The sequence below is a fragment of the Dipodomys merriami genome, unplaced genomic scaffold (genome assembly GCF_024711535.1).
Source record: "Dipodomys merriami isolate MVZ:Mamm:240054 unplaced genomic scaffold, mDipMer1.0.p SCAF_1009, whole genome shotgun sequence".
Taxonomy (NCBI): domain Eukaryota; kingdom Metazoa; phylum Chordata; class Mammalia; order Rodentia; family Heteromyidae; genus Dipodomys; species Dipodomys merriami.
In genome coordinates this window covers 123,811-150,487 of record NW_027202282.1, presented here as the reverse complement: position 1 = coordinate 150,487, position 26,677 = coordinate 123,811, and the positions used below count along the sequence as shown (strand labels likewise).

Here is a 26,677-nt window from a genome sequence, read left to right as displayed (position 1 = left end):
AGAATGGAATGTGGGGTGCGTGTGTGTGTAGAATGGAATGTAGGGTGTGTGCGTGTGTAGAATGCAACGTGGGGTACGTGCGTGTGTAGAATGGAATGTAAGGTGCATGTGTGTAGAATGAAATGTAGGGCTCATGTGTGTAGAATGGAATGTGGGGCGTGTGTGTATAGAATGGAATGTGGGGCGCGTGCGTGTGTAGAATGGAATGTGGGGTGTGTGTGCAGAAGGGAATGTAAGGCCTGTGTGTGTGTGTAGAAGGGAAATGTAATGCATGTGTGTGTGTGTAGAATGGAATGTAGGGTGTGTGTGTGTAGAATGGAATTTAGGGGTGCGTGTGTGTAGAATGGAATGTAGGGTGTGTGTGTAGAATGGAATTTAGGGCCCGTGTGTGTGTAGAAGGGAAATGTTATGCATGTGTGTGTGTGTGTGTGTGTAAAATGGAATTTAGGGTGCGTGTGTATAATGGAATGTAGGGTATGTGTGTGTAGAATGGAATGTAGAGTGTGTGTGTGTACGTGTGTAGAATGGAATGTAGGTGCGTGCGTGCGTGTGTGTGTGCACGTGTGTGTAGAATGGAATGGTACACTGCCATGAAAAGGAAAATGAAACCGCATCATGGGCAGGAAAATGAATGTAAATGGAGGACGCCAGACTGAGATGAGCTCATAAACCTATTGCATTTTTTCCACTCATGGACAGGCGCGCGCGCACACACACACACATACATGCACCACACACACATGTATTTCTGTACATAGAATTATGTATTTAGAAAGACACGGTATACCATTCTGACGGAAGGAGTACTGAGAAGGGGAAGGGCAGGGGAGGGGTGCATAGTTTTTGGGGGGAAGGGCAGGGGAGGGTGCGTAGTTTTGGGGGGGAAGGGCAGGGGAGGGGTGCGTAGTTTTGGAGCAGGGGCAGGGGAGGGTGCGTAGTTTTGGAGGGGAAGGGGCAGGGGAGGATGCGTAGTTTTGGGGGGGAAGGGCAGGGAGGGTGTGCAGTTTTGGAATACACTGAGTAGATGGGCTGGGGGGCCGGGGTGGAGGGGTACAGGCTGTGTGGGCGGCTGGGCACCAGGGAGGCTGACAGGGGGTGCCTAGAAGGTTTTCCTGGATGAAGCCGGGAACAGTTGAAGCTGTTGAAACTGTTTCCGGAAGGGGGGTTGGGAGGACGGTAGGGAGGGGGAGGGGTTGGAGTACAGTGCACACATGATCGCCATGGCACCCCTCCTCCCCCCGCATAACAGATGTATGCTAATAATAAAAACTACAGAAGCACAGTTGAGGGCGAGGACAGGGTCTGGGCTCAGCCGGGGCCCAGCGGGGTGCCCACAGTGCCCCCCACCCCGCCACCCCCAGGTCTCAGCAGACGCTGTCTCCCAGGGGGCCTGGTCCGGAGCCGCCTGCTACAAGTGCGTCTCCTTCTCCTGAGCCACGAGGCCCTCCTTGGCGGTGGGGAGCCCGCCCTCCTGGGCCAGGCCCCCCTCCGCGCTGGGGCGCAGCCTGGGCTGGGGCAGGCTGGGGTCGGGCGTGACTAGCTGCCAGAGGCGCTGCGGAGAGGAAAGCAGGTGTGCTCAGCTCAGCTCAGACCCGCGGGCTGCGAGAGGCCGGCCAGCTCCGCTTTCTCCTCCCAGGGCGTGGGCCGGGGCCACGGCCGTCACGCGGTCATCACCGCTACTGCTGGCCACGCCCTCTCGCCAGGTGGAAGGTGCACCGAGGTGATGGCCGGAGCCACGCCCACCTTTTTGGGACGGAGCTGGTGGCAGCGCGTGTGGCCGGTGGGTGGACGATGTGTTCAGGGGGGAGGGCAGGACAGATGGGGCAGCCCGTCCCCACTGACACCTGAGCAGCCGGGCCCTATGCCAACTACTCCCCCCACCCCTTGTGGGTCTTGAACTCAGGGCCTGGCGCTGTCCCTGAGCTGTTTTGTTTTAAGGCTGGCCCTCTACCACTTTGAGCCATAGCACCACTTCCAGTTTTCTTGTGGTTCATTGGAGATGTGAGTCTTAGGGACTGTTCTGCCCAGGCTGGCTTTGAACCATGATCCTCAGATCTCAGCCTCCTGAGTCACTGGGATGACAGGCGGGAGCCACCGGTGCCTGCCTGGCACTTGTTAATTATTTTCAAGGTAGGTAGGGTCTCACTTTATATCCCAGCCAGCCTGTCCTTCCCTGGGGTGCTGGGGGTCACAGGGATACGACACCGTGCCCTACCCCTGCACTTCTCTGGTAGCTGGAATGACAAGTTATACGCCACTGCTCCCGGTCAGTGGTTGGGATGGAGTCTCGGGAACTTCTTTTTTTTTTTTTTTTTTTTTTGTCGGTTGTGGGGCTTGAACTCTGGGCCTGGGCGCTGTCCCTCAGCTCTTCAGCTCAAGGCGAGCACTCTACCACTTGAGCTACAGCGCCACTTCCGGTTTTCTGGTGGTTTATTGGAGATAGGAGTCTCACGGTCTCTCCTGCCCGGGCTGGCTTTGAACCTCGATCCTCAGATCTCAGCCTCCTGAGTAGCTAGGATTACAGGCGTGAGCCACCAGCGCCCGGCTTTGGGAACTTCTTAAGCCCAGGTTGGCCTCGAACTGCAACCTCCCTGCCCCCCCCCCCACGCATCTTCAGCTCCGTGTGTGTGTGTGTGTGTGTGTGCGTGTGTGTGTGCGTGTGTGTGTGTGTGTGTGTGTATAGCTAGGATGACAGGCTTGAGCCACAGCACCCAGCTTGCTGCTTACCTCCGTGAAGGAGCCCCGGGCCCGCAGCAGGTTGATGACGGCGCAGAGAGGAACGCAAGCCATGGAGGAGAGGGCCAGCAGCCAGCCGATGGCGTAGCCCCAGGGCGGGTACACGTACACCTTGTTGTAGGTCAGAGGCGTGAACTTGCTCAGGGAGAAGAGGAAGATGGCCTGAGTGGAGAGAAGCAGGGAGGAGCAGGCCATGAGGGAGGCCCTCCCGCTGCTCCCACAGCCCGGGGCGGGTCAGACCCCAGCGGAAGCCCGGAGGCCTCCAGGGCCAGGAACCCCCCCCCCGCCCCCCATGGATGGAGCAGGCAGAGGTGAAATGGCGGGGCGAGGCCGACAGGAAGGCATGGAGCAGGAACGGGAGGAGGGGGCATGGGGGGGGGAGGGTCTCACAGGGCGTGGAGGAAGGGCGGGCAGGCGGGCGGGCGGGCAGTACCAGGCAGAGTCCCGGCGTCAGGAAGAGCCAGGAGATCTTCACCAGGGGCCACGGCCGGTAGCCGATCATGTCCTCCATGTTGTCATAGAAACGGTCGGCCCCTGCCCAGGCAAGGGGGAGGGTGAGGAGCAGAAGGAGGGGGTGTCCCCGGGCCCCTGGGCTCCTCCCAGCCCCTCCCTGCGATGGTGGTGGCCCCCTGGGAGCTGCAGAGCTTGGGGGGAAGGCAGGGCCACCACCACAAGGCGGGGTGCCCCTCCCCCCCGTGCCTGTCCCCCCCACAAGCACTGGGAAGACACGGGAGCAGCTGCTGTGGAAAAGGCCACTCTGCGCCGGCCAGGCCCTGGTGCTTGAACTCGGGGCCTGTCCCTCAACTCAGGCCCTCAAGCGCTCTACCACCTGAGCCACAGCTCCATCTCCAGCCTTTTGCGGGCGACTTAAGCGGAGTGTGGGGCGGGCTGGGGCCGGGGGTCTCAGCCCTCCCCAGTAGCTCAGCTGGGGTTGGTGGGCGCCACGGGCGGGCACGCGGGTGGGAAAGGCTGTTTGCACAAGTATTCAAGCAACGCCCAGGCACTGAACCAGCCACTGCAACGGGAAGGAGGGAATCTGGGGGTGGGGGGCATCAAACCAAGTGGCTGAGGGCCTGTGTGAGGGGGCTCCAGCCGGGGATGGGGGCTCAGCAGCTTCCTCGGGCCTTGCGGGGAACCGGGCTCTCGCCATCCGAATGAGAGACGCCGGGCTTCCCACTCTCAGGAAGCCCCTGGCTGTCTCTGCCCCTTCCCAGCTCTCCCTCCCCTGCTGCGGCCTCCCGGGGCGGAAGGTGGGGCTGGGGGGACTCACCGTACACCCAGCCGATACAGATCACTTCAAACACGGAGAGGAAGAGCAGGCAGATGCCGCTGCACGCGTAATAGTCGAACAGCTGGAAGATGTACATGCCGCCCTGTGGAGGTGGAGGGGGGTCAGGGCTGGGGTGGGGGCGGGGATCCCTCTCCTCTTCCTCCTCCTGGGTCGGCTGGCTGGGAAAAGCCGCTAATGGCCACCACCTGCCTTTGGTTACCAGGTGGACCCTCGGCCTGAGACGGCGGAGGGACACAGGGGACAGGGACGCGACGCAGGGGCCATCTCCCCGGTTGGCTCTCCTCCCCCGGGGCCCCCTCACCTCGGTGACCAGCAGGAGCCCAACCAGGTAGCACAGGACGGCGATGGCCAGGATGAGGAGCTCACGGCGGCCGCGCCTGCGCAGCTGCCCGGGGAACATGTCCAGGAAGGCGGTCACCAGACACTCCATGCACACGAACTGTGGGCGGGGGCGGTGAGGGGCTGTGCGGGTGCCCCCCACACGGCCTGCCCTGCCGCAGGGGCTTGGGAGCGGGTGGGGGGGGCTGGGAGGGGGGGAAGGCTCTGTCCGCAAGGCTGTGGGGCTGAAGCCGGGCCTCCAGAGCTGAGCGGCCAGGAGAAGAGTGGGGGGACATCAGTGGGAACCCCAAATAACAGCCCTGGGCAGCAGAAGGCTCTGAGGCAGGGCCGGGAGGAATAGGAGCTGGAAGAAGGTCCCAGGGCAGGCTGGGCCGGGCAGGGCAGGGCAGGGTGGGCAGGGCAGGGCAGGCTGGGCAGGGTGGGCAGGGCAGGGTGGGCAGGGCAGGGCAGGGTGGGCAGGCTGGGCAGGGCAGGGCAGGGCAGGCTGGGCATGGGTACTGTACCTGGCTGTCCAGCCCGAGAAATATGAGCATGAGGAAGAAAAGGCAGGACCAGAGCTGTGACAGTGGCATCATGGTCACAGCCTTGGGGAAGGCGATGAAGGCCAGCCCAGGACCTGCCAAGCACAGCATGGGCCATGGGCTCTGGGCTCTGGGCTCTGGGCAGCACGGAGGAGCCCTCCCCCACGCCCCACCCCCACCCAGCCCCATGTGTGTCTGGGCATACCCGTGTACACACAGCGTGGGAGTGGTTCAAGAGGACACAGTGGACTTACCCATTGTTTTGCTCTTCCTGAGGAGAGCAAGTTGTTCATCATTTCTCTATCCTTTCATCCATGCATGCATGCATGCATTCTTCCATCCATCCACCATCCACCATCCATGCATCCCTCCACCCATCCATCCACCCATCATCCATCCACCATTCATGCATCCACCCACCCACCCATCCACCCACCCATCCATCCATCCACCCATCCATCCATCCATGCATCCATCTATCCATCCATCCATCTACCCATGCATGCATGCATGCATCCACCCATCCATCCATGCATGTATTCATGCATCTATCCACCCATCCATCCACCCATCATCCATCTACCATCCATGCATCCATCATCCATCCACCCATCCATCCATCCACCCATCCATCCACCCATCCATCTATGCATCCATCCATCCATCCATCTACCCATCCATGCATGCATGCATGCATCCATCCACCCATCCATCCATGCATGTATTCATGCATCCATCCACTCATCCATCCACCCATCATCCATCCATCATCCATGCATCCACCCACCCATCCATCCATCATCCATCCATCCATCCATCCATCCATCCATCCACCATTCATCCATGCATCCACCCACCCATCCATCCATCATCCATCCATCCATCCATCCACCATTCATCCATCATCCATCCATCCACCATCCATCATCCATCCACCCATCCATCCATTCATCCATCCATCCACCATTCATCCATCATCCATCCATCATCCATCCATCATCTATCCACCCATCCATCCACCCACCCACCCATCCACCCACCCATCCCTCCATCCATCCACCCATCATCCATCTATCCACCCATCCACTCATCCATCCATCCATCCATCCACTCATCCATCCATCCATCTACCATCCATCATCCATCTATCTACCCATCCATCCATCCACCCACCCACCCATCCATTCACTCATCCATCCACCCACCCACCCACCCATCCATCCATCCATTCACTCATCCACCCACCTACCCACCTACCCACCCATCCATCCATCCATCCATTCACTCATCCACCCACCCACCCACCCATCCATCCTCCATCCACTCATCCATCTATCCATTTATCCATCCACCCAACCACTCATTCATCCATCCATCCACCATCCATCCATCATACATACATACATCCACCCATCCATGCATCCACTATAATCCATCCATCCATCATCCATGCATGCACGCACGCATCTACCCACCCATGCATGCACACATGCATGCATCCATTCATCCATCCATCTACCCATCCATCTATACATTCATTTGTTCATCCATTCCTTCATAAACACATGCATGCAAGCATTTCCCCTTTCCCGATCCCCATCTCATTCTAGAAACCCAGTGTGTCCCACACTGCCTGCCCCTGACGCTGAAAGGGTCCTGAGGCCGGGGCTCCGGTTCCTCCGGTCTGCAGGAGGACCACAGCTGGGAGGCCGGGAGGCCACTCACCTGACTCGGCCACCTCGGAAATGGGCACCCCTTGTTCTTGGGACATGAAGCCCAGGATGGAGAAGACAACAAAGCCCGCCACAAAGCTGGTGGCGCTGTTCAGGAAGCAGAGGGCGATGGAGTCCCTGTGTGCAAGCAGGGGGATGCAGGCAGGGATGGAGACGGAGAGGGGACGGGTGAAGAGGGAAGGGGGCACAAACGGGGAAAGACAAGGCAAGGATGTGAGAGAGGGAAGAGGAAAGCGGGCAAGGTCTGGGAGCAGCAGCTGCAGCGTCCGGGGCAGGCCCAGGCCGGTGGGTCTTTGCTCAGGCCCCTCCCCGCCCCCCCAGTCCCCCAGTGGAATCCCTGTCCCCTCCGGAAGGGCTGTCCTCACCTGTAGCAGTTGTTGTGGTACTTGTTGTAGCTGCCCAGCGCTGTCAGACACCCCTGGCCGATGGCAAAGGAGAAGAAGATCTGGGTGCCGGCATCCATCCACACCTGCGTGAGATGCCCGGGGATGTGGTAGGAGGGTCGGAAGGGAGCCCAGGCCGCTGGCGTGCGCACCAGCCCACCCCTGGGTCTCCCTGGTGTGGTGCCTGGGTCCCCTGCTCACAAGCATGCCCGCCCCTCCGTCCACTCTCCCATCCCCATCACGGCAGCAGCGCCTGGCCCTTCATGGAACGCCGGTACATTCTGTTGGCAAACCTAAGCGGTTGGCATTTGGAGATGAATTAGTTAAAGAACAAAAAGGATATATGGCCAAGTGCCAGTGACTCAGGCCTATAATCCTCGCTACTCAGGAGGCTGAGATCTGAGGATCGTGGTTCAAAGCCAGCCTGGACAGGAAAGTCCATGAGACTCTCATCTGCAATGAACCACCAGAAAACCGGAAGTGGCGCTGTGGCTCAAAGGGTACAGTGCTAGCCTTGAGCTGAAGAGCTGAGGGACAGTGCCCAGGCCCAGAGTTCAAGCCCCACAACCCACAAAAAAAATCCAAAACAAAAATAGCTGGGGAGGAAATATACTGCTGTGCTAACAGAATTATAGATGCCAAGAGATGCACTAGTTCCTTTCTGGGTTGTCTTCTGTGTCGCCCCCTGTATTTATAGACGGCTTTTAAAGCAAAGGCAAGACTTGCCCAAGCACAGATGGGCGCAGGGTGAGCGGCCCCGGAGTCCCGGCGCCACACGGAGCCCACCTGCGGGTCCCTGAGGCGGAGCAGGTCCGGCTTCAGGTAGTAGAGGATGCCATGGGAGGCGCCGGGCAGGGTGACGCCGCGCACCAGCAGGACGATCAGCATCAGGTAAGGAAAGGTGGCCGTGAAATAGACAACCTGGAGGGAGGGGGGCCGAGGTCACTCCTGGGTGCGGGGGGGGGCTTCCCGGGAGAGACCGCGAGCCTCCCTGAGTCTCCCCACTGCCCAGGCTTCCCTACCGGGCCCCAACTTCAGATGTCCCCACGCCTGTCGTGCTAGCGACTCAGGAGGCTGAGATCTGAGGATCTCGGTTCAAAGCCAGCGCAGGGAAGGAAAGTCTATGAGACTCCTGTCTTGAATGAATCACCCCAAACCCCAAAGTAGAGCTTTGGGTCAAGCAGTAGAGCACTGGCCTTGAGCAGAAAAGCTCGGGGACAGCTTCCAGGTCTGGAGTTCAAGCCCCAGGGTTGACAAGCACACATACACACACACACACACACACACACACACACACACACACACGCACGCACATGCACACACACACACGCACACACTGCAGTCTGGTGTCCCTCCATCCTTTACCCTGGCTGCTATCTCCTCTCCCATGGGGGGGGGTTGGTGTAGGGAGGGTGCGGGGATGGGCAGGGAGATTTCGGTGATTCGTTCCCAAGGTGAAGGTTGAGGAAGGGTGTCAGTCCGCCCATGGGGACCTCGGAGTCACAGGGGTCCTGTGTCCCAACCCAGGACCGCCCTGTGCGTCATTACCCCCACATCTCGCTTGTACAGCAAGCCAGGCAAAGGGACAGCTTGGGTAGGGGCCTGACTGGCGGCCTGAGCCCCTGCCAGGCCTGGCTGGTGAGAGCGGCGAGCGGTGTCCTTGGTCTCTGGGTGGGAAGCAATAACCCCCCCCCCCCCCCGCTCCCCCTGAACTCACTCCACAGCGGAGCTCAGTCTCGCCCCGTCTAGCCAGGCAGTTCTGCTTGGAGCTCTGTGTACTGAGACTCCTGTTCAGGTGGAATCATGTACAATAAGCAGTTGTGAGTGTGGCTCCTGAGTACTGTACACACAGCACAATACACACACACACACACACACACACACACACACACACACACACACACACACACGCAGTGACCGACTCCTGAGAGGAATGAGTAAGCAGAGCCACCAAGGTCCCCAGGGACCAGCAGATCTAACGTGCCGCCCACTGGCCACCTAGACACAGATTAGCTCCGGCTGCGAGATTTTGATGCTTTTTGATTTGGCTCTGAGTATTATTTATGTAAACGGGCCTTTTGAAGTCTACCAAAAAAAGAAAACCTCTCCTTATCCCAGGCCAAAACTGTGGAGCCTTCCTGCCATGGCCCCGCACCCCACCAGGGGGGACCCCGAGGACTTCCTTTCATCTCTTGGGAGGAGGGACCCCTTGGAGTGCCCATGCGCAGGGCGGGCTGTGGCCGGGGCCGCTGGCGCAGCTCACCTTGCCCGTGGACTTGATCCCCTTCCAGATACAGAAGTAGCAGATGATCCAGGCGAGCAGGAGACACAGCGCCAGCTCCCAGCGCAGGGCCCCCAGCTCGTGGAGGCCGGAGGTGATGCCCAGGACGCGTCTCCTGGTGGGTTGGGAAGAACAAACACCCGGGTGAATGGTCGAAGGGACAAACGGCCACTGTCCCCCCAGTGTGTTCAGAGCTGACCCCATCCCATGCCTCCCTCCCCCCCCCCCCCGCCTCCCGCTCCTCCCTCCCAGGGGAGGCCGGTCTCCCCCTGCGCTCCCACCTGTGGTGTCAGGGACCCTGGCTGGGGGTGGGGGGGACCCCCATCACCGTAATCCCACGGGCATCTGTGTCTCTCTAACTGTTGCACAGAGAGATAAAGAGAGAGGGTGAGGGCGTGTGAGGTTTGTCAGGAGTGGGAGAGTGGACATTCATTTACGTGGTGGGTATGTGTTCGGGTGGATGTACAGGTGCGTGTGTGTTTACATATGCGCAGGGGGACATAAAGATGACATAAGGCAAGCGGGTGTGAGCAGCGCCCACGCTGGCCAGCCAGGCAGATGCGGGTGAGGACGTAGGTGAGCGAGCTGGGGTTTGCAGCCGGTGGGGCACAGGCAGGCTGGGGAGAAGCAAGAGGGACACACACGCGGGCAGGCGGGGGGTAGAGGGGTGCACGATCGTGGGAAGGTTGGCTGGCACACTTCCGTGGTGTAAACACTCCCCTGGCTGATGGGGACAGGGTTTGGAAGATCCCCAGGCTGTCAGCACCCCGAGGTATGTGGGGGTCCAGGGATGGGGGTCCTGGACCTCAGGGGAACGCAGGACCTGACCGTGCCGGAGGACAGTGAATGGGGGAATGTAAGCAGGCCTGGGTGGAAAATCCAGGTCTGGGTGTGGGGTGTGGGCGTGGAGTGTCGGTGGGCAAACATGGGGGTATGTGTGGGGGTGCGGACTCCCTTGTCTCTCAGTGGTGTGGGTGAAGGCTAGACAGCGTGCCCACAGTCTCAAACATGCACCCCTGGGATATCCCGACCACGCACAGCTCAGACGCGCAGGTTTCCCCTGTGTGTGGGGGGGTGGGGCCTGGAAGGTGGCACCTACTCCCAGAATTCTATGACGGGCGAGGTGAAGTTCTCGGAGTGCGTGACGGCTGCGGAGTGGTTCAGGAAGTTCACGCAGAGCTCTGCGGACACAGGCAGGGGAGGGGTCAGTGACGGAGGAGATGAGGAGCCCCTCAAACCCGAAGCCTCCCCTGGCCTCTGTCCTCACGTCCAGCGCCTTGCCTTCCACCATGGCTAGGCCCCAGAGCTTTCTTTGGGGGCTCCATCTCCGAGAGCGCCAGGGCTGGGTGTAGAAGGGCCCCTGGTCCCAGGCAGCCCCCACGGCCGGCTCCCTCCAGTGCTGCCCCTCTGATTCCTCTCTCCCTCCCACGCCCCCCCACACCAGTGCGATATCCCACACTCCCCCCCCTCCCTTTTGCCCCACTAGGCTGTCTCCACCTCTTTGGCGCCATGTTTGGCACATAGTAGATGCCTGGGAACTATTACACGGGAGGAGGCGGAGACAGCCTGCCACCGCCACCACGGCAGCCGTCACCATGGTGACCGGGGTGGGGGTGGGGGCTGGCGCACGGGGGTCTACCTGTGTTCCAGGCATTGGAGCAGCTGGTCCAGGGCAGCTGGGAGGTGAAGGAGCTGAACAGATAGAAGAGGGCCCAGGAGAGGATGATGATGTAGTAAATGTTCAGGTAAGACTCGATGACCACAGACGCCAGGCCGATGCCTTCCGGAACAGGGGTGGGGGAGAGACACACAGCGCACCAGGGTGATGTTAACGCAAGCAGGGACGGCATGGAAGCCGCCAGCCGTGGGCTCAGGACAAGGACCACGGGGGTTCTGTCACGGACATGGATTCCTGTTCCTTCCCCTTCCCTTCCTTCTCCTCTCTCCTCTGCTGTCTCTACTTGGTTTGTTTTTGAGACAGAATCTCACGATGGAGCCCCAAATAGCCTCAAGCTCACAATCCTCCTGCTTTGGCCTCCTAAGTGCTGGGATTATAGATGTGCACCACTGTGCACAGCTCCACCGCTGGGCTCTCTGGCAGCCACCTCAGGGCCTGTCCCTCCCTGCCCCTTCTGGCCTCTTTGTACTGAGTTCTAGAGACCAGAGGCCACACCCTAGTTGGACAGGGGTCCGTCCCCTGGCCCAAGGGAGCCCTCTGGACTGCCTTTTCTGGTTGTCTGTCTGCAGCATCAGGGTGGGCACTGTGGGAGGCTCAGCGCACACTCAGCCCTACAGACCCACAGAGGAGGCTCAGAGACCCCATCCAAGACCTGCGCCAAATCTGCTCTTTGTGATTTTGGTAACTTGGTTTCCATGCTGTGGGTCCTCATCCCCAAGCTGTGTAAGCTTCGGCCCCCACGAAGCTTGTCTGTCCAGTTAGCCCAGGCTGAGCAGTGGATGGAGAGTGAGGTGGGCAAGGGTTAAGGAAGCGGGCAGATGCTACACAGGAAGGGGAGGGATGATGGGCAGATGTTATACAGGAAGGGGAGGGATGATGGGCAGATGTTATACAGGAAGGGGAGGGATGATGGGCAGATGTTATACAGGAAGGGGAGGGATGATGGGCAGATGTTATACAGGAAGGGGAGGGAGGATGGGCAGATGTTGCACAGGAAGGGGAGGGAGGATGGGCAGATGTTGCACAGGAAGGGGAGGGATGATGGGCAGATGTTGCACAGGAAGGGGAGGGATGATGGGCAGATGTTGCACAGGAAGGGGAGGGATGATGGGCAGATGTTGCACAGGAAGGGGAGGGAGGATGGGCAGATGTTGCACAGGAAGGGGAGGGATGATGGGCAGATGTTATACAGGAAGGGGAGGGATGATGGGCAGATGTTATACAGGAAGGGGAGGGATGATGGGCAGATGTTATACAGGAAGGGGAGGGATGATGGGCAGATGTTATACAGGAAGGGGAGGGATGATGGGCAGATGTTGCACAGGAAGGGGAGGGATGATGGGCAGATGTTGCACAGGAAGGGGAGGGATGATGGGCAGATGTTGCACAGGAAGGGGAGGGAGGATGGGCAGATGTTGCACAGGAAGGGGAGGGAGGATGGGCAGATGTTGCACAGGAAGGGGAGGGATGATGGGCAGATGTTGCACAGGAAGGGGAGGGATGATGGGCAGATGTTGCACAGGAAGGGGAGGGATGATGGGCAGATGTTGCACAGGAAGGGGAGGGAGGATGGGCAGATGTTGCACAGGAAGGGGAGGGATGATGGGCAGATGTTGCACAGGAAGGGGAGGGAGGACGATGGGCAAATGCTGCGCAGGAAGACTCACCCTGGAAAAGGGGGCAGATCTTCCTCCAGGCTGTGACGCTCCCTTGGCTGGTGTGCTGGCCCAGGGACACCTCCAGGAAGAACACCGGGATGCCGCAGCTGAAGAAGAAGATGAAGTAGGGGACGAAGAAGGCACCTGTGGAGGAGAGGGAAGGGGCATGAGGGCTGAGCCACGCGCTGCGCCTGGGCCCTGCCCTTCAGAGCCTCTGCCCCAAGGCCCAAAGGGGCCTCGTCCTGTCTGTGGGCCACCAGGTGATAGGGCTTTGGCTTTCCCACTGAACTCAGGGCCTAGGTGCTGTCTCCGAGCCGTTTTTGCTCAAGGCTAGCACTCTACCACTTTGAGGCACAGCTCCACCTCCAGTTTTTAAGATTAAGAGTATCACGGGGGACTTTGCTGCCTGGGCTGGCTTCAAACCAGGATCCTCAGATCCTCCCAAGTAGCTAGGATTACAGGCGTGAGCTGCCAGCACCCGGCTCTGATTTTTTTCCCTCACAAATCTTGTTTGTGTATTATTTTTGGAACAAGACATATGTTCTGCATGATCTGATATGCTTATTAAGCTATCAGGTTTGACACATTTGGGAGAAAAATAAACAAACAGGAACACCTCAGACAGACACTGTTTCCTGCTAATAGTTCTCAGCATTCCCCTCTGCTGGGTTCCGATCTGCCTGGATCAGAACCCCGGATGGCAGGCAGGCAGGCAGCCCTGGGCCCCTGCGCTCATGTTGGGATGCACAAAGCGCCCAGGCCTCACTGCCAAAGAATACTGGGCAGTTGTCGGGTGCTCATTGTGTGTCTGGTCAACAGAAAAGTCCTCACGAAACAACCTGCCACTGCATAGGACCTGCGTGACCGCCGCCATTTTAGAGACAAGAGAACAGAGGCCAAAACTGATGCAAAAATCCAAGGCACAAACAAACACACTGAGTCCATCCTCCAACCCAGGCTGGCTGTCTGATCCTAAGAGTGTCTCTTCCTCTCCCTTCCCTCCCCCCTCCCTCTCTCTCCCTTCCTCTCAGGGCCCAGGCTGTAATCCAGGGCCCCCTGTGTGCGCCAGGCTACCCCTCCACCGCTGAGCCAGGCCCCACAGCCTTCCTTCTAGATTTCTGGGTTTTGCTTTGTGTTCAGACAGGGTCTCTCTATCCTGAGGCTCTGCCTGGCCCATAGTTCGTGGGCAGCCCCAGAACAGCCATGGGGAGATGCCACACCGACCCCAGTAGAGTCTGCTTAGCATGGGAAACCATCTATCAGACCATGATAGGGGCCTCGAGACCTATCTCTGAGTTTTGGGACTTCACCGAAGTCTACCTCAGAGAATGGGGCTTTACAGAAACCTATCTCCAAGTTTTGGGACTTCACCGAAGTCTACCTCGGAGAATAGGGCTTCTAAGAGGCCTACTCCTGGGAAAAGGCTGGAAAACCCCCTGGGAAAAGATGTGTTTCTGTCTTTCTTCTGCTCATAAGAGTGCCTATCAATCTTTTACTGTTTCTGCTGTTCATTGTACTTACTCATTGTCAACGTTCCCTTATTCAAAGCTCTTTCTTAAGAGTGTTGACGACTCCAATATCTGATGAGTGTCTTAAAAATATGACTAACTCACCAGAGTTAAGTGCTACCCTGAAACCCCTCTTATGGAGGCTAGTAGACAAGTTATAAGTAAATATAAAAGTATTGGGGGTTTCACAAAGTCACTCCAGCAGAAGGAATTATAAGAAATTTACAAAAAGTTGTAGGCGCGGCTAGAACAGAAAGAATGTATGGCAGTTGCTGAGATAACTACTTAGGAGAAAGAACTTCCTGGTACTCTCATTTACTAAGAGACTTGCTAGATCTAGGCCTCCGTAACCTTATAATTAAGGCCTCTATAGAAATAAGGTAATGGTGAGATGGTGACAAACGTCAAAACCCATTATATTTCTTAGAGATAAGCCGGAAACAAGTGCCTTTCAGGCGACCAGCTGGTGACCACCTAAGAATGAAGCCCTGCAGCAAAATTGTGTAAACTTTTGCCCTTTCAGGCGACCAGCTGGTGACCATCCAAGAACGAAGCCTTGCAGCAAGATTGTGTAACCTTTTGCCCTTTCTTATGAAGACTTCTGTTATAAAAGTTTGTTATCCTCTGCATTAAATCGCACTCAGCACTCAGTACTCAGCATCCACTCCTAATGTGTGTGAGTTGTCTGTTTGCCATCTCCCCATCCTATTCCAGGTTCCTCCCCTAGGTATCCTCCGTCGCCTCGACAGAACCCGGTCCGCGGCAGGGAGATGTCTGCAGACATAGTGGCTTCAAGCTAGGAGTTGATTGGAAATCTCCCCCTCACATCCTCTTCTCTCTCTAAATTAGGCCTTTTTCTTCTCCTCTCTCCTCCCTCCTCCCTGCAGGGCTTTTCCATGCTACGCTCAACAGTTAGCATCTGTTCTCTTTAAGGGGGAACCATTTCTTCAGGATGATTTGTTTTGTAGTTTCCTTTTTTGTAGCGGGACCAATAATTGTACTATGGTTTTCTACTTTATACTTTTTTTGGGGGGGTGTTTCTAGGGTGTGAACTTGGGGCCTCCTGCTTGCTGGACAGGTGTTCTAGCTTGAGCCACACCTCCAACCCTTTTTGCTTTAGCTATTTTCCAAAGAGGGTCTCATGGTATTTTTCCTGGGCTAGCCTGGACTGCAGTCCTATTTATGCAAGCATAATCCCAAGCAGTTGGAATTACAGGTGTGAACCACTGCACTGACTTTTTCTACTTTTTTTGAAAGACTTTTCTCTACTGAACTCTCATTAATAACCAACAAATTTCCCTACATAAATTAATAAAAACTGTATTTAACTATAATCAGAGCATATCATTGGTCTGAGATAAACCTTATTATTACCATGTATAACTCTTGCCTAAAGCAAAAAATTTACATTTGTATTAGCCTGTGACATTGTGTACCTGTATAAATCCATTTCTAGGTTGTCTGTAATAAAGAAACTAATCTCTGCCCCTCTCCTCCCTTTTTGTACCAGTCCAGGGGATTGAATTCAGGGCCTTTTTGCTCAAGGCTGGAGCTACACCTCCACTTCTGTTTTTTTTGGTGGCGAATTGGAGGTAGAAGTCTCACCGACTTTTCTGTCTAGGCTGGCTTTGAACTGCAATCCTCAGATCTCAGCCTCCTGAGTAGCTAGGATTATCCCCTTCCTGGACCCAAGATTGGGATCCAGGTCTCACTAAAAATGAGGGATCAGGGTACAGGGGTGGCAGCCTGTTTTTCCCTAGTAGTTGGCCTACTGTGACTGGGGGAAAACTGATCTAGAATCCTCCTCGCTGCCCAAACCCACAGTGCTCAAGACCCTCCAAGAAAAACAGCACAGGACCTGATGATCTCCTCCTAGCAACCAGAAATCATTTCTAGATTGTTTGTAAGGCCTAGCACAATGGAAAGACTGTAGAAATAGGTGTTATGCCCCATTATATGGGGAATCACCACAAGAAAAAAAAAAGCAGATGGGTGGTTAGTGGCTCACACCTGTCATCCCAGCTACTTAGGAGGCTGAGATTTGAGGACCATAGTTCAAATCCAGCCCAGCAGGAAAGTCTGAGAGACTCTTATCTCTCATGAACCACCAGAAAACCAGAATTGGCTCTGTAGGTCAAAGTGGTAGAGACTAGCCTTGAGCAAAAAAGAGCTCAGAGACAGTGTCCAGGCCCAGAGTTCAATCCCCATGAATGACCACAAAAAAAAAAGAAAGAAAGAAAAGCTTTTACATTTTCAGTTCAGATTCCACTTTTAAAAACATGTATTTTTTTTGCCAGGCACTGGTGGCTCATGCCTGTCATCCTAGCTACTCAGGAGGCTGAGATCTGGGGATCACAATTCAAAGCCAGCCCAGGCAGGAAAGTCTGTAAGACTCTTTTATCTCCAATAAACTACTCAGAAAAAGCCAGAAGTGGTGCTGTGGCTCAAGTGGTAGAGCGCTAGCCTTGAGTACGGAGGGGGATAGGGACAGTGCCCAGGCTCGGAGTTCAAGCCCCAGGACTGGCATAAATAAATAAATACCATATATATACATATATATATGGTATTTATTTATATATATTTATATGTATATGGTAGGGATTCTCCTAAACAATGTGTGTGTGTGTGTGTGTGTGTGTGTGTGTGTGTGTGTGTGTGTGTGTGTGTGTGTGTATTGTTTAGGAGAATCCCTAAATTTTTTTTCCTGGAATATTTCTGGAATTTATAATACATATTTCTCCAGGAAGAATACAGGGAATTCTTTCAAGAGGTAAAATGAATGTGTGAGCCAGCCACAAGGGCTGCTAGGTTAGAGCCCACCAGCTCCCCCTCAGGCCAGAACGAGGGGTCTGGGCAGGCGCTGCCCCCGATGCCAACCCAGGTGAACTCACCACCTCCATTCTTGTAGCAGAGGTAAGGAAACCTCCAGACGTTGCCTAGGCCGATGATCTCCCCAGCCACGGACAGCACGAACTCCATCTTGTTGGTCCATTGGCCCCGGTCCTTCGCCCCGTCCTCGCTTTCTTGGTCCGTGGTCTCTCCTTCCTCAGGGACCCAGGAGATCACAGGAGCCCCAGCCTCGTGGACTGCCACTTTCCTCTCCATCTCCACGGAGTGGCGGGGGCAGGGCGGGAGGAGAGAGGCCAAGGCTGGGGGAGAAGGGAGGAGCCGTGAACTCTGGTGCGTATGTGCGTCAGCCCATTCTGCCCTCTGCCCAGTCTTTGCTGTTCGCATATTGCTTTTTTTTTTTTTTTTTGGTGGTGGTACTGGTCTTTGAACTCGGGGCCTTATGCTTTGCTAGGCCGGCGCTCTAGCACCTACCTGCACCATGCCCCCTGCTATATTGTTTTCCTTCTCAAACTCTGCCTGGCATTTCCACCTAAAGTTCCACTCTGCTCCAAGGAGCCACGAGACCCCGCTTCCCATCCAGGAAGCATCTCTGACCTGGCCAGGTTTGCAGCTCAAGTGACTTGCTTGCCCAAGACCAATAAGGAAGAGCTGGGACCTAAACCCAAGCCTGGGTTCTGTAGCTCAAGTGCCCTTTTGATCTATTTGGGCAGCCACCATCTCACCAGCCCCTCCGCCCAGATGGTCTGTGTTCTCCAAGGCCCTGCTGGCCTCCAGGTCAGAGGGGATCATAGGCTGTGTGTGTGTGTGGGGGGGAGGGTTGGGGTCAAAGGGCAGGGGTAGCGGAGTGGGTGCCTGGAGCTCCAGGCCAGGCACGCTGTGATGGATCCTTCTCACTTGGAGTCCACCAGGGCTGGGCGTTCAAGCGATCGGAAGGCAAGCAGAAGGTGGGGCCTCTGAACAAGGCTAGGGGGGAACCTTGGGCAGCACCAGCAGCAAGTGCCAGCCGCCTGAGGAAGCCATTCCTTCCTTGTCTCCCCCTCCCCACTGTATCTCCGTCCCGAGCTGTGCAGGAAGGGGACGCGGCTTGTGCCAGAGAGGTCACAGAGCACCCTCGCCTGGTAGGAGGTGACCTAAGAGGGTCAGATGATGGGGATGGGTCCCCCCCCCACCCAGAGGAGTCCTAGCAGGAGCTACCCATCCTGGGCAGGCAGGATACCCCCTCTTCTCCCTGCTCCCCACCCACCCCGGGAGACAAAGCTCCCCAGCCCCCCTCCGCTCTCAGCGCTATTTCTGTCCCTCTCATGGGTCTGTCAAATGCCAGGCTGTGAGCAGAATCTTGATCTGACTCACAAGGGCCTGAGGCCCTGCTGCCTCTCCCCCTGGGAAGTGCCAGGTGGAGATGCCCAGCTGTGGGGGGGGGGTGCCCCCCCGCCCCTCACCTCCAAGAGGTACCAGGAGAATGAAGTGAGCCTGAGCCTCAGCCGTCTAGCAAGGCTCCATGTTTCTCTAAGGCTCTAAGGAAACACAGGGGAGTCTTTTTTTTTTTTTTTTATTAAGGAAGAATCTGTGTTTATTTGTTGGTCCTTTTAACCCAGGCAACAGCCCAAGCCCAAGTCAGTTAGAAAGGCGTGGGCAGGAGCGATTGGAGGTTATGGAAATTTTTGAAGGTGACTCTGGAGGGTGCGGGCAGGGGAAAGCGTGGCGGGGTAAAATTCTGGAACCCACACAGAGGCATGGATGGAAAGCTCAGCCCGGGACGGAGAGCAAGGAAAGAGCCACTAGGCTGCAGGTCCAAGACCTGGAGCTCAAGGGAAGAGGGAGGAGAGGGAGTAAGACAGCAAACCCACGGGGGGGGGTTTGCAGGCCAGACCCCCAGAGCTCAGGCTCCTGTGGCCAGTTCTGACTGGGGGCCATCCCCCTGAGGAATGGCTCCCGAATTGTCATCAAGCAAATAAAGGCATAAATGAATGAACTCGGACACACAGATCCAAGAACACCAAAAAGCCTGAGTCCAACGCAGGCCTACTCATCACAACAATAACCACAAAGGGTTAATGGCTGAGAAACACTGAGTGCTGACACTGGTAGAACAGGGCCTCGTCTGACCACAACCCTAATCCCTACCACAGCCTCTCAAGCACCTTATCTTCGTGACTAGCAGAGGCTAAAGGGGGGAGGCTCAGGAGGTGGCACAGAGCAGCTGCTCAGTAAGACAGACTCTTGAGGAGCTGCTGAATACACTTACCAAGATGACGAGTGGCAAAGCTGGGTCTTGCTGTGTGACCTTGGGGGAGTCACACCTCTTCTCTGAGCTTTAAGTCTCCCTGGAAGACAGAACGGCCCCTTGCTCAAGTAGGATAATGGAAGGGGGGTGGGGTGGATAATGATGAGAATGGTAAAAGACAAGAAGAGATTGTCTTTGCCAAGACATGGGGTAACAGGGTCAGAGTAAGCCCCGAACATCAGGACTGCCAAGGGACCTGGCAGGAAAAGCAGTAATGAAGGAATGAATGAAGCGAGAGACAGAGGAGAGCCAGACAGGGGAGCAAGTCACAGAACCCAGTGTGGGCGCAGGATCTGGGGATGCATTAATACGGGCAGAGAGAGGGGAGAAAGAGAAGAGTTGACGCGTAGACCCGGACGTAACTTTTTATGTTATAAAAAACATTCTTCTTTACCAGACTTACGTAACTGTAGCCCCTCTGTTCATCACCTTTATCATAACAATTTAAACATATTTACCAGAAAAGAAGATTATTGGGAAGAACAAAAACTTATGGGTAAGAAGGAAAGCTGGAATGAGGGAAACTGGCTCAGAGCCAAGGTAAGTCAAGGGGAAAGAGGCTAAAAATTGCAGCAAGAGGGACTTAAGACAGACTTGGGAAGGAAGTGTCAGGAGGGGATATAGACACACAGAAGAGCAACACAAAGATCTCCATGTTGGGTTCTTTTCAAAAGTAAAAAGGGGGTGCTGGGAAGGTGGCTCAGTGGTAGAGTGCTTGCCTTGCATGCATGAGGCCCTGGGTTCAATTCCTCAGCACCACATAAGCAGAAAAAGCTGGAAGTGGCTGTGGTTTAAGTGGTAGAGTGCTAGCCTTGAGCTGAAGAGCTGAGGGACAGCGCCCAGGACCAGAGTTCAGGCCCCACGACTGACAATCAATCAATCAATCAATCAATCAATCAATCAATAAAAATAAATGCACTTAGCAAACTTTCACACACACACACACACACACACACACACACACACACACACACACACACACACACACACACACAAAAGCTAAAAGGGCCAGCAGGTACTGGTGGCTCACACCTGTCATCCTAGCTACTCAGGAGGCTAAGATGTGGGGGGTCCTGGTTTAAGCCAGCCTGGGCAGGAAAATCTGTGAGACTTTTATCTCCAGTGAACCACCAGAGACCTAGAAGTAGAGCTCAAGTGATAGAGGGCCAGCCTTGAGAGAAGGAAAAAAAAAAAAAAAAAGCTCAGATAAAGAGCCCAGGCCCTGAGTTCAAGCCTCAGGACTGGTGTGCAGGAACACACACACACACACACACACACACACACACACACACACACACACACACACACACACACACACACACACACACACACACACACACACACACACACACACACACACACACACACACACACACACACAGCTAAAAGGGCTGAACTACATAATGAGATCCTGTCTCAAAACAACAACAAATCAAGAAGAAAGGGAGGGAGGGAGAGGGAAGAAGGGAAGGAGGGAAGGAAGGGTGGAGGGAGGTGTAGCCCCATCACAGCGCCCTCCCACCTCTGGCCAGCTTGCTAAGAACCACGTGTAATGACGGAGCCCCACAGCGGAGAGGAGGCTTGGACAGCTCTCTGTTCTCAGGCCCCACCCCAGGAGCTGATGGTGGTCCCCCCCCCCGCCCTCCTGCTGTCCCCCTGCTTGGCCAAGCTGGGCTGGGGGGGGATGGGGAGGGCGATGGGGCCTCACCATCCTCCAAGAGCAAACGGGGGTCTGCACTGAGTATTCAGTGTTCGGGAGACGGCAAGGTGGAGGGAGCCGCCCCCCCCCCCCCCCCGGCGGGGCTCGGGTGGGCATGGGCGGGCTGGGCATGGGCGGTGGCACGTTCCGCGGCTGTGGCTGTCTGTCCCCCGTCAGCCCAGGAATGGCCGGACTCCTGCTCCAGCTCACACCCACATACCAACACCCCTGTGTGTGTGTGTGCGCGCGCACACAGAGGCCGGTGCCCGTCACGTCCCTTTGCACACACATACCTGTGTGCATGGCACCAAAGCCCGTCTCCCTCACACCCCGTGGGCCACGGGCTGCTCCTCCCCTCAGATCTCCCAGGACACTAACACGCCCAGCCGCCCTCCCTCCACACAGAGGGGAGTACCGAGCCTCCACCTGGGTCCCCCCCCAGCCATCGTAGGCCCTGGCCACTCCTGTCCTTCCCACCCCTGGGGTGCTCTTGTCTTCTCCCCCCTCCCATCTTTCACCCAGCTCCCTGGGGGTCAGCTCTCCATCTGTGAGCTTGTCCTGGAGGATCCTCAATGCTGTGGTAATTGGGGTCACTGGGGAGCCCCCGGTAGTCCCCGCACCCGTTGCCTGTGGCCCCCCCCCGACCCCCAGACACACAAGTCCATCAAGTCCTGCCTTCCAGGTCTCAGCCCTGTGGGGCAGCAGTAAGAGATTGGGGGGAGGTGTCCCGATTCACCTCAGTCCCCGGGGTCGGCTGCACCACACGTACCTGCCTTCCTAGGTCCTGGGGACGCGGCCTTGAGCGCAGGGACCCGAAGGGGCAGGGTCTCACACTGCCCGTGCAGAGTCCCATCCACGTGCTTCGGAGGCTGCTCTGTTTCTCGTCCGTCGTCTGTCTGTGTGTGGGAAGAGGGTCAGAAGCGCACAAGCACAGGAGGGGCTGAGACTAAAAGGCTGTGAACCGGGGTTACAACATCCCAACATCCAACCTCAGGAAGCCAAGACCTCTGCCCTCCCCTCCCCCCCCCCGCCCCCAGCCCCAGCCCCCTCCTTCCGGTGGGCACGGCTGCTCCCTCAGGCAGAGAGGAAGGGGCGCACGCAGCCTGACCTCATCTCCCCCGCCCCCGTCCTGGTCCCCTTCCCCCCACCTCCACCCTTGGGCCAGGTAGGGCTGTGTCTCTTACTAGACAAGGAGAGCCAGAGTGGCCAACGTCCAGGCTGGACACGGAGAAGCCTGGAGGGGGGCTGGCCTCCCTGACGTGGGCACGGGAGGAGGGTGAATCACATACTGGACTTTTCCACCCAATACCTGCCCTCAGTGGCTTCCAGCAAAGCCCTGGGCCTCACCAGCCACTGCCCTCTCCCTGGGATTTTCCTAGAGAAAATGCCCAGAGCCACCTTGTCCTGGGGTAAGCCTGGGGGAGGGGGGGAGAGGACCCCTCCCTTCCCGTCCCTCTCCTGTCACCCAGGACCGCAGCCTCAGTTTCCCACCCTGAAAAGGCAGAGCGCAGATGCTCCGCGTGGCCGTGTGTGTGCAGAACCCTGTAAGAGGGGCTGCATGGTGAGGGGCGCCGCCCATGCCCTGCTGGGCTCCCAGCCCTAGGGCATTCGCCCCGCCAATGTACCATGTGCCCCGTGGGCTTCTCAGCACAGAATCTCGTCTCCTCACTGCTCCTGGGGACTGGGGTACAGGGTCATCCCAAGCCCAGTGTCCCCCCTCCCCCCCCCACTTCAAGACAAGATGTGTCTTCTGCTTCAGGGAGGAGGGGAAGTGGTGGGGAGATGGGAAATTTCCCCTTACGTCTTCTTCCTCTTCTTCTCTCAGAACTTCGCAGCAGTGGAGGGGTGTGAAGGCAGAATCTTGGGTCTGTAATTTTCCATCAAGTAACCCCCACCCCCAGCCTCTCCCATGGGGCTCCCCACCAAGGAAAGCAGGTACGACTCAGTGAAATGGCCACCGCTACGCGTCCACCCCGTCCCCCCGGAATGAAAGACTCACACTGCTCTCTTCCGGGGAGTGCAGTTTGATCCCCTCTACCCCTCCCCCCCCAAGCTGCCTCATCCCTCACCCCTTTAACTCTGAGCACCCTCCCCTCCCCATTCAAGGCCACCCCAACCCCCAATCTCCCAGTACTCACCTCTAGCCCAGTGAGTCCGAGTACTGACTGGAATCTCAGGATGCCAGATACTGCCTTCGCACAAAATCCAGCCAAGGCTGGGTTCCCTCCATACTCAGATGAAATCCAGTGACATGAATCGGTCATCTCCCTGTAGCTAAGAAGCACTGCTCACGACCCCCACCCCCAGGATGTTTTCACTGACCTGGCCTCTGCAGCCTTTCGGAGAGGCTGGAGTGGACCCCGTTTCCTGAGTACCAACCTCAGGCTAGGCATGGAGGTGCTGTCTCTTCTGATCCCCTGAGGAGCCTTGAAATGGAGGCGTGATCCGTCCCACTTCTACAGATGAAGATGCTGGGCTGAGTAGAAAGCTAAATGTTTTGTTCCATGTACGAGTCAATGATGGAGCTGGGATGTGAACTTGGGCCTCTCAGTCCCCAAAAATCTAGGCTGGCACTACCGCATACTCTTTTCTAGAACATGCACACTAAATGGATGGGAACCTCTGTTTCTGTCCGTATCAATGAATACAGTGTGATCTTAGGGCACGTACTTCACATTGGACAGATGGATGGATCATAGATGATGGATGGATAGATGAATAGACGAATGGTGGGTGGATGGATGGACAGATGATGATGGATAAATAGATGATGATGGATGGATCTATGGATAGATACGTGAATGGATATATATATATATATATATATATATATATATATATATATATATATATATATATATATATGCATGGATGGGTAGAAGCAACTGGAAAATAATAATTCTAGTTGTCCCCCCCCCTTCTATTTTGCCAGTCCTGGGCTTGAACTCTGGGCCTGGGCACTGTCCCTGAGCTTCTTTGCTCCAGGCTAGCACTCTACCACTTGAGCCATAGTGCCACTTCTGGCTTTTTCTGTGTATGTGGTCCTGAGGATTCGAACCCAGGGCTTCACGCATGCTAGGCAAGTGCTCTACCACTGAGCCGCATTCTTAGCCCTTGTCCCTTTTCTAGAGCCTTCTGTTCCTCTGGAAGCAGGGGACAGATGAAGGTGTGGTCTGCTCTCTGGTTCCACTCCATGCAGAGCCCGGTCATGAGGCCCCCAGCTGCGTCAGGGCTCTCTCCAGCCCTAGGGCTGTGGGGACAGTGAGGATGTGTCTGAGCACTCCCCGGGCCTGCAGCTGGGGGGCTGGAGCTGCGGTAAGCTGGAGGGACTTACTTGGATGGGTCACAGGACAGTTTTCCCTGAACTCTCTGCTGGACTCTATCGATATTATGATGGACGAAGTATTTTTCTCATTTTTTTAGAAGAGAAAACTGAGACCCCGAGAGGGTTAACCTGCCCAGGCTCGTACAGCTAGCAGGCGCGAGGGTCCAAAGGAGGGTGCTTGGCCAGTACAGGTTTGTGTACAGCTAACAAGGGGCTGGGAAGCCCTGGTGTACCTGTGTGCAAGATCTGAGGGCTCAAGGCAGGGCCCAGTGGGCTCCGTACTCACTAAGCGCTTCTCACCGCCATGGGCATCTTCTCAGAACTCCGCAGCTCCCCGACTCTGTGTGCTCAAGTCACCTGCTGCCTTTCTGCTCTAACGGGTGCAGCCTCTGCGTGTGACAGGTGCCCCCTTCCTTTCTCTGGAACTGCTGGGATCCAGGCCTGATCCTTTCCAGTCAGGGAAAGCGAACGCCAAGTCCAGGGCCAACCCTAACCTTGGCCAGCGATACTTCTCACTTCCCCGCCTTGGCCAGGCAGAAGGTCTCCTCCCTCAGTAGCCACGCCCCAGGTAAGACCGGGCCAGCTCGCACACCCTGCATCTCCTCTGAGCCCTGTCACAAACCTGTGCAGGTGGCACGCACACTCTCACTCACCACCTGGAAAATGAACACAAATTCTAATGAGCACGCAGTGTGAGCTAGACACACAAGCCTGGACCAACAACCTATTCCTTGCACTATTTCCTGATCACTATTTCTTGTGTACCAGTGGCTGGGTTTTTTTTTTTTTTTTCATACTGTGTTCCACCACTTCACCATTTCCGTCACCGAATCCCCCCCTACATATCTTCCTGGGCTCGGCAGACTCTTGTGCCTTTGATCATCCCCAGTGATTGACAGATACTACATCCCTAGAGCCATCTTCTAGACCACCCGAATGAAGCCATCATGCTCCCTTCCTGTGCCCTAGCCTTTGATGGCATTCGCCACAGGTTGTTTATGGGGTCGGGCCCACGGTGTTGGTGGGTCCCCATGGAGCGGCCTTCCCGGGAACACTGTCAGATGATGCAGATGGTGGGGGAATGTGGTACCCCGAGTTTTGGCAAGCGACTCCTAAGGATCTGCTTCTCCCCTGGAAGACCGTGACCGAGCCTGGCACACCTGAGCCCCGTCCAACCAATCAGTCACGCCTCTGGAGAGCGGCCCAGGTTAGCTCTCAGGAAGGGCTGCTGTGTCATTATTCTTTCTCCCTGAATTTTTCCCAACTCCAAGAAATCCAAACTCGGAGACATGGAGAAGACCTCTGTGCATTCCCCCCAAACCTGATGAGTGAGAAAGCCAGCCAGGGAAACCCCGGATGACAGCAGCTCTGAGTCGCGGGGACGTGCACTGTGCAGGGAGCAGGCAGACCCAGGCTTATCCCAGTGAGCCGTGCAGCTGTGTGTGTGTTCAAACACCTCCACAAACACAGCTGCGGCTGCGGCACCTGTGGGACCCCCTGGGGCCACGGCAACAGGCAGGACGGGGCTTTCCTTCCTCTGTCCCCTGCAGCCGCAGCTCCAGGACCTGTCTGGGCGGCTCAGGCCCCACAGTGGAGCCACAGTACCACCCTCTTGTGGCCACAGCTGGCGGCGACAGCACCGGGTCCGGTTGCAGGCCTGTCCCTGGAGGGCAGGGTCCCTCTCCTGGCCTTGCTGGGGTAGTGTTTTCCTCCACTAAGCCTCCCCTCCCCAGACCTACTTGGGGCCTGCAAGGGCGTGGCTGGCAGCCCGCTCCCGCCCTGGGGAGGGGGGGGAGGGGGGGTCGGGCCTGGGGTGGGCACACACAGTGTGGGAATGTGGGCATGGAGGAAGCTACCCGCCTCCTTCTTACAACCAGAAGGAAGAGGGAGGAGGAGGAGGAGGAGGAGGAGGAGGAGGAGGAGGAGGAGGAGGAGGAGGAGGAGGAGGAGGAGGAGGAGGAGGAGGAGGAGGAGGAGGAGGAGGAGGAGGAGGAGGAGGAGGAGGGGGGGGGGAATGGTAAGGGAAGTGCAGGGAGCTGCGTGGCCGCCTCCTCCCCTCCACTGTCTGGTGAAGGAGGGTCTCCACATGGCCCTTGCCTCTCCCCGCCCCCCCCCCCCCCCGCCAGGCCGCATCAAACACCTCCCGCCGCCGCATGGCCCACGGGAATCCACGGAGGAAGGCACGAGGCCGAGGCAGAGACCAGGCCGGACTGCGAGCGGTGGTGGGAGGAAGACGGGTTTAATGGCACCGGCGGGAAGGAGGCCCAGCGGCCAGCCACACTGTCGCCCCTGCAGGGCTGCGCTCCGGGGGCTGTGTGTCACTGTCGGGGGCCACCTCTGGAGTGGGGGCAGTGGAGGTGGGAAGGACCCCTGCCCCAGCTCACAGGGTGG

The 26,677-nt window shown here is 56.8% G+C and overlaps 1 protein-coding gene across 2 annotated transcripts; it reads right to left on the bottom strand.

The window, feature by feature from the left end:
• Positions 1-691: 691 nt before the first annotated feature.
• On the bottom strand, positions 692-22,223 carry LOC138807220 (sodium- and chloride-dependent betaine transporter). Of its 2 annotated transcripts, XM_069992817.1 has the most exons (17): positions 22,146-22,223; positions 21,731-21,857; positions 19,224-19,302; positions 17,020-17,277; positions 12,630-12,764; positions 10,924-11,064; positions 10,384-10,465; positions 9,267-9,399; positions 7,790-7,924; positions 6,986-7,089; positions 6,613-6,737; positions 4,870-4,982; positions 4,329-4,466; positions 4,007-4,109; positions 3,170-3,270; positions 2,728-2,898; positions 692-1,552 (listed from the first exon to the last, which is right to left on the bottom strand). In XM_069992817.1, exons 4-17 carry the CDS (start codon positions 17,231-17,233, stop codon positions 1,409-1,411), a joined length of 1,839 nt encoding a protein of 612 aa, XP_069848918.1. In that variant the 5' UTR covers positions 17,234-17,277; positions 19,224-19,302; positions 21,731-21,857; positions 22,146-22,223; the 3' UTR covers positions 692-1,408. The 2 variants fall into 2 exon arrangements, with proteins under 2 accessions (XP_069848918.1, XP_069848919.1); XM_069992818.1 differs by lacking the exons at positions 21,731-21,857; positions 22,146-22,223 and adding an exon at positions 20,971-21,017.
• Between the last annotated feature and the right edge of the window lie 4,454 nt (positions 22,224-26,677).

Excerpts from the sequence above, each read along its gene's own strand:
- LOC138807220 (XM_069992817.1), bottom strand. The coding sequence starts at position 17,233 with ATGGAGAGGAAAGTGGCAGTCCACGAGGCTGGGGCTCCTGTGATCTCC. Across the intron at positions 7,925-9,266 it reads GGATCAAGTCCACGGGCAAG|GTTGTCTATTTCACGGCCAC; the intron begins GTGAGCTGCGCC and ends CCCTCCCTCCAG. Across the intron at positions 3,271-4,006 it reads CTGTATCGGCTGGGTGTACG|GGGCCGACCGTTTCTATGAC; the intron begins GTGAGTCCCCCC and ends TTGCCTGGGCAG.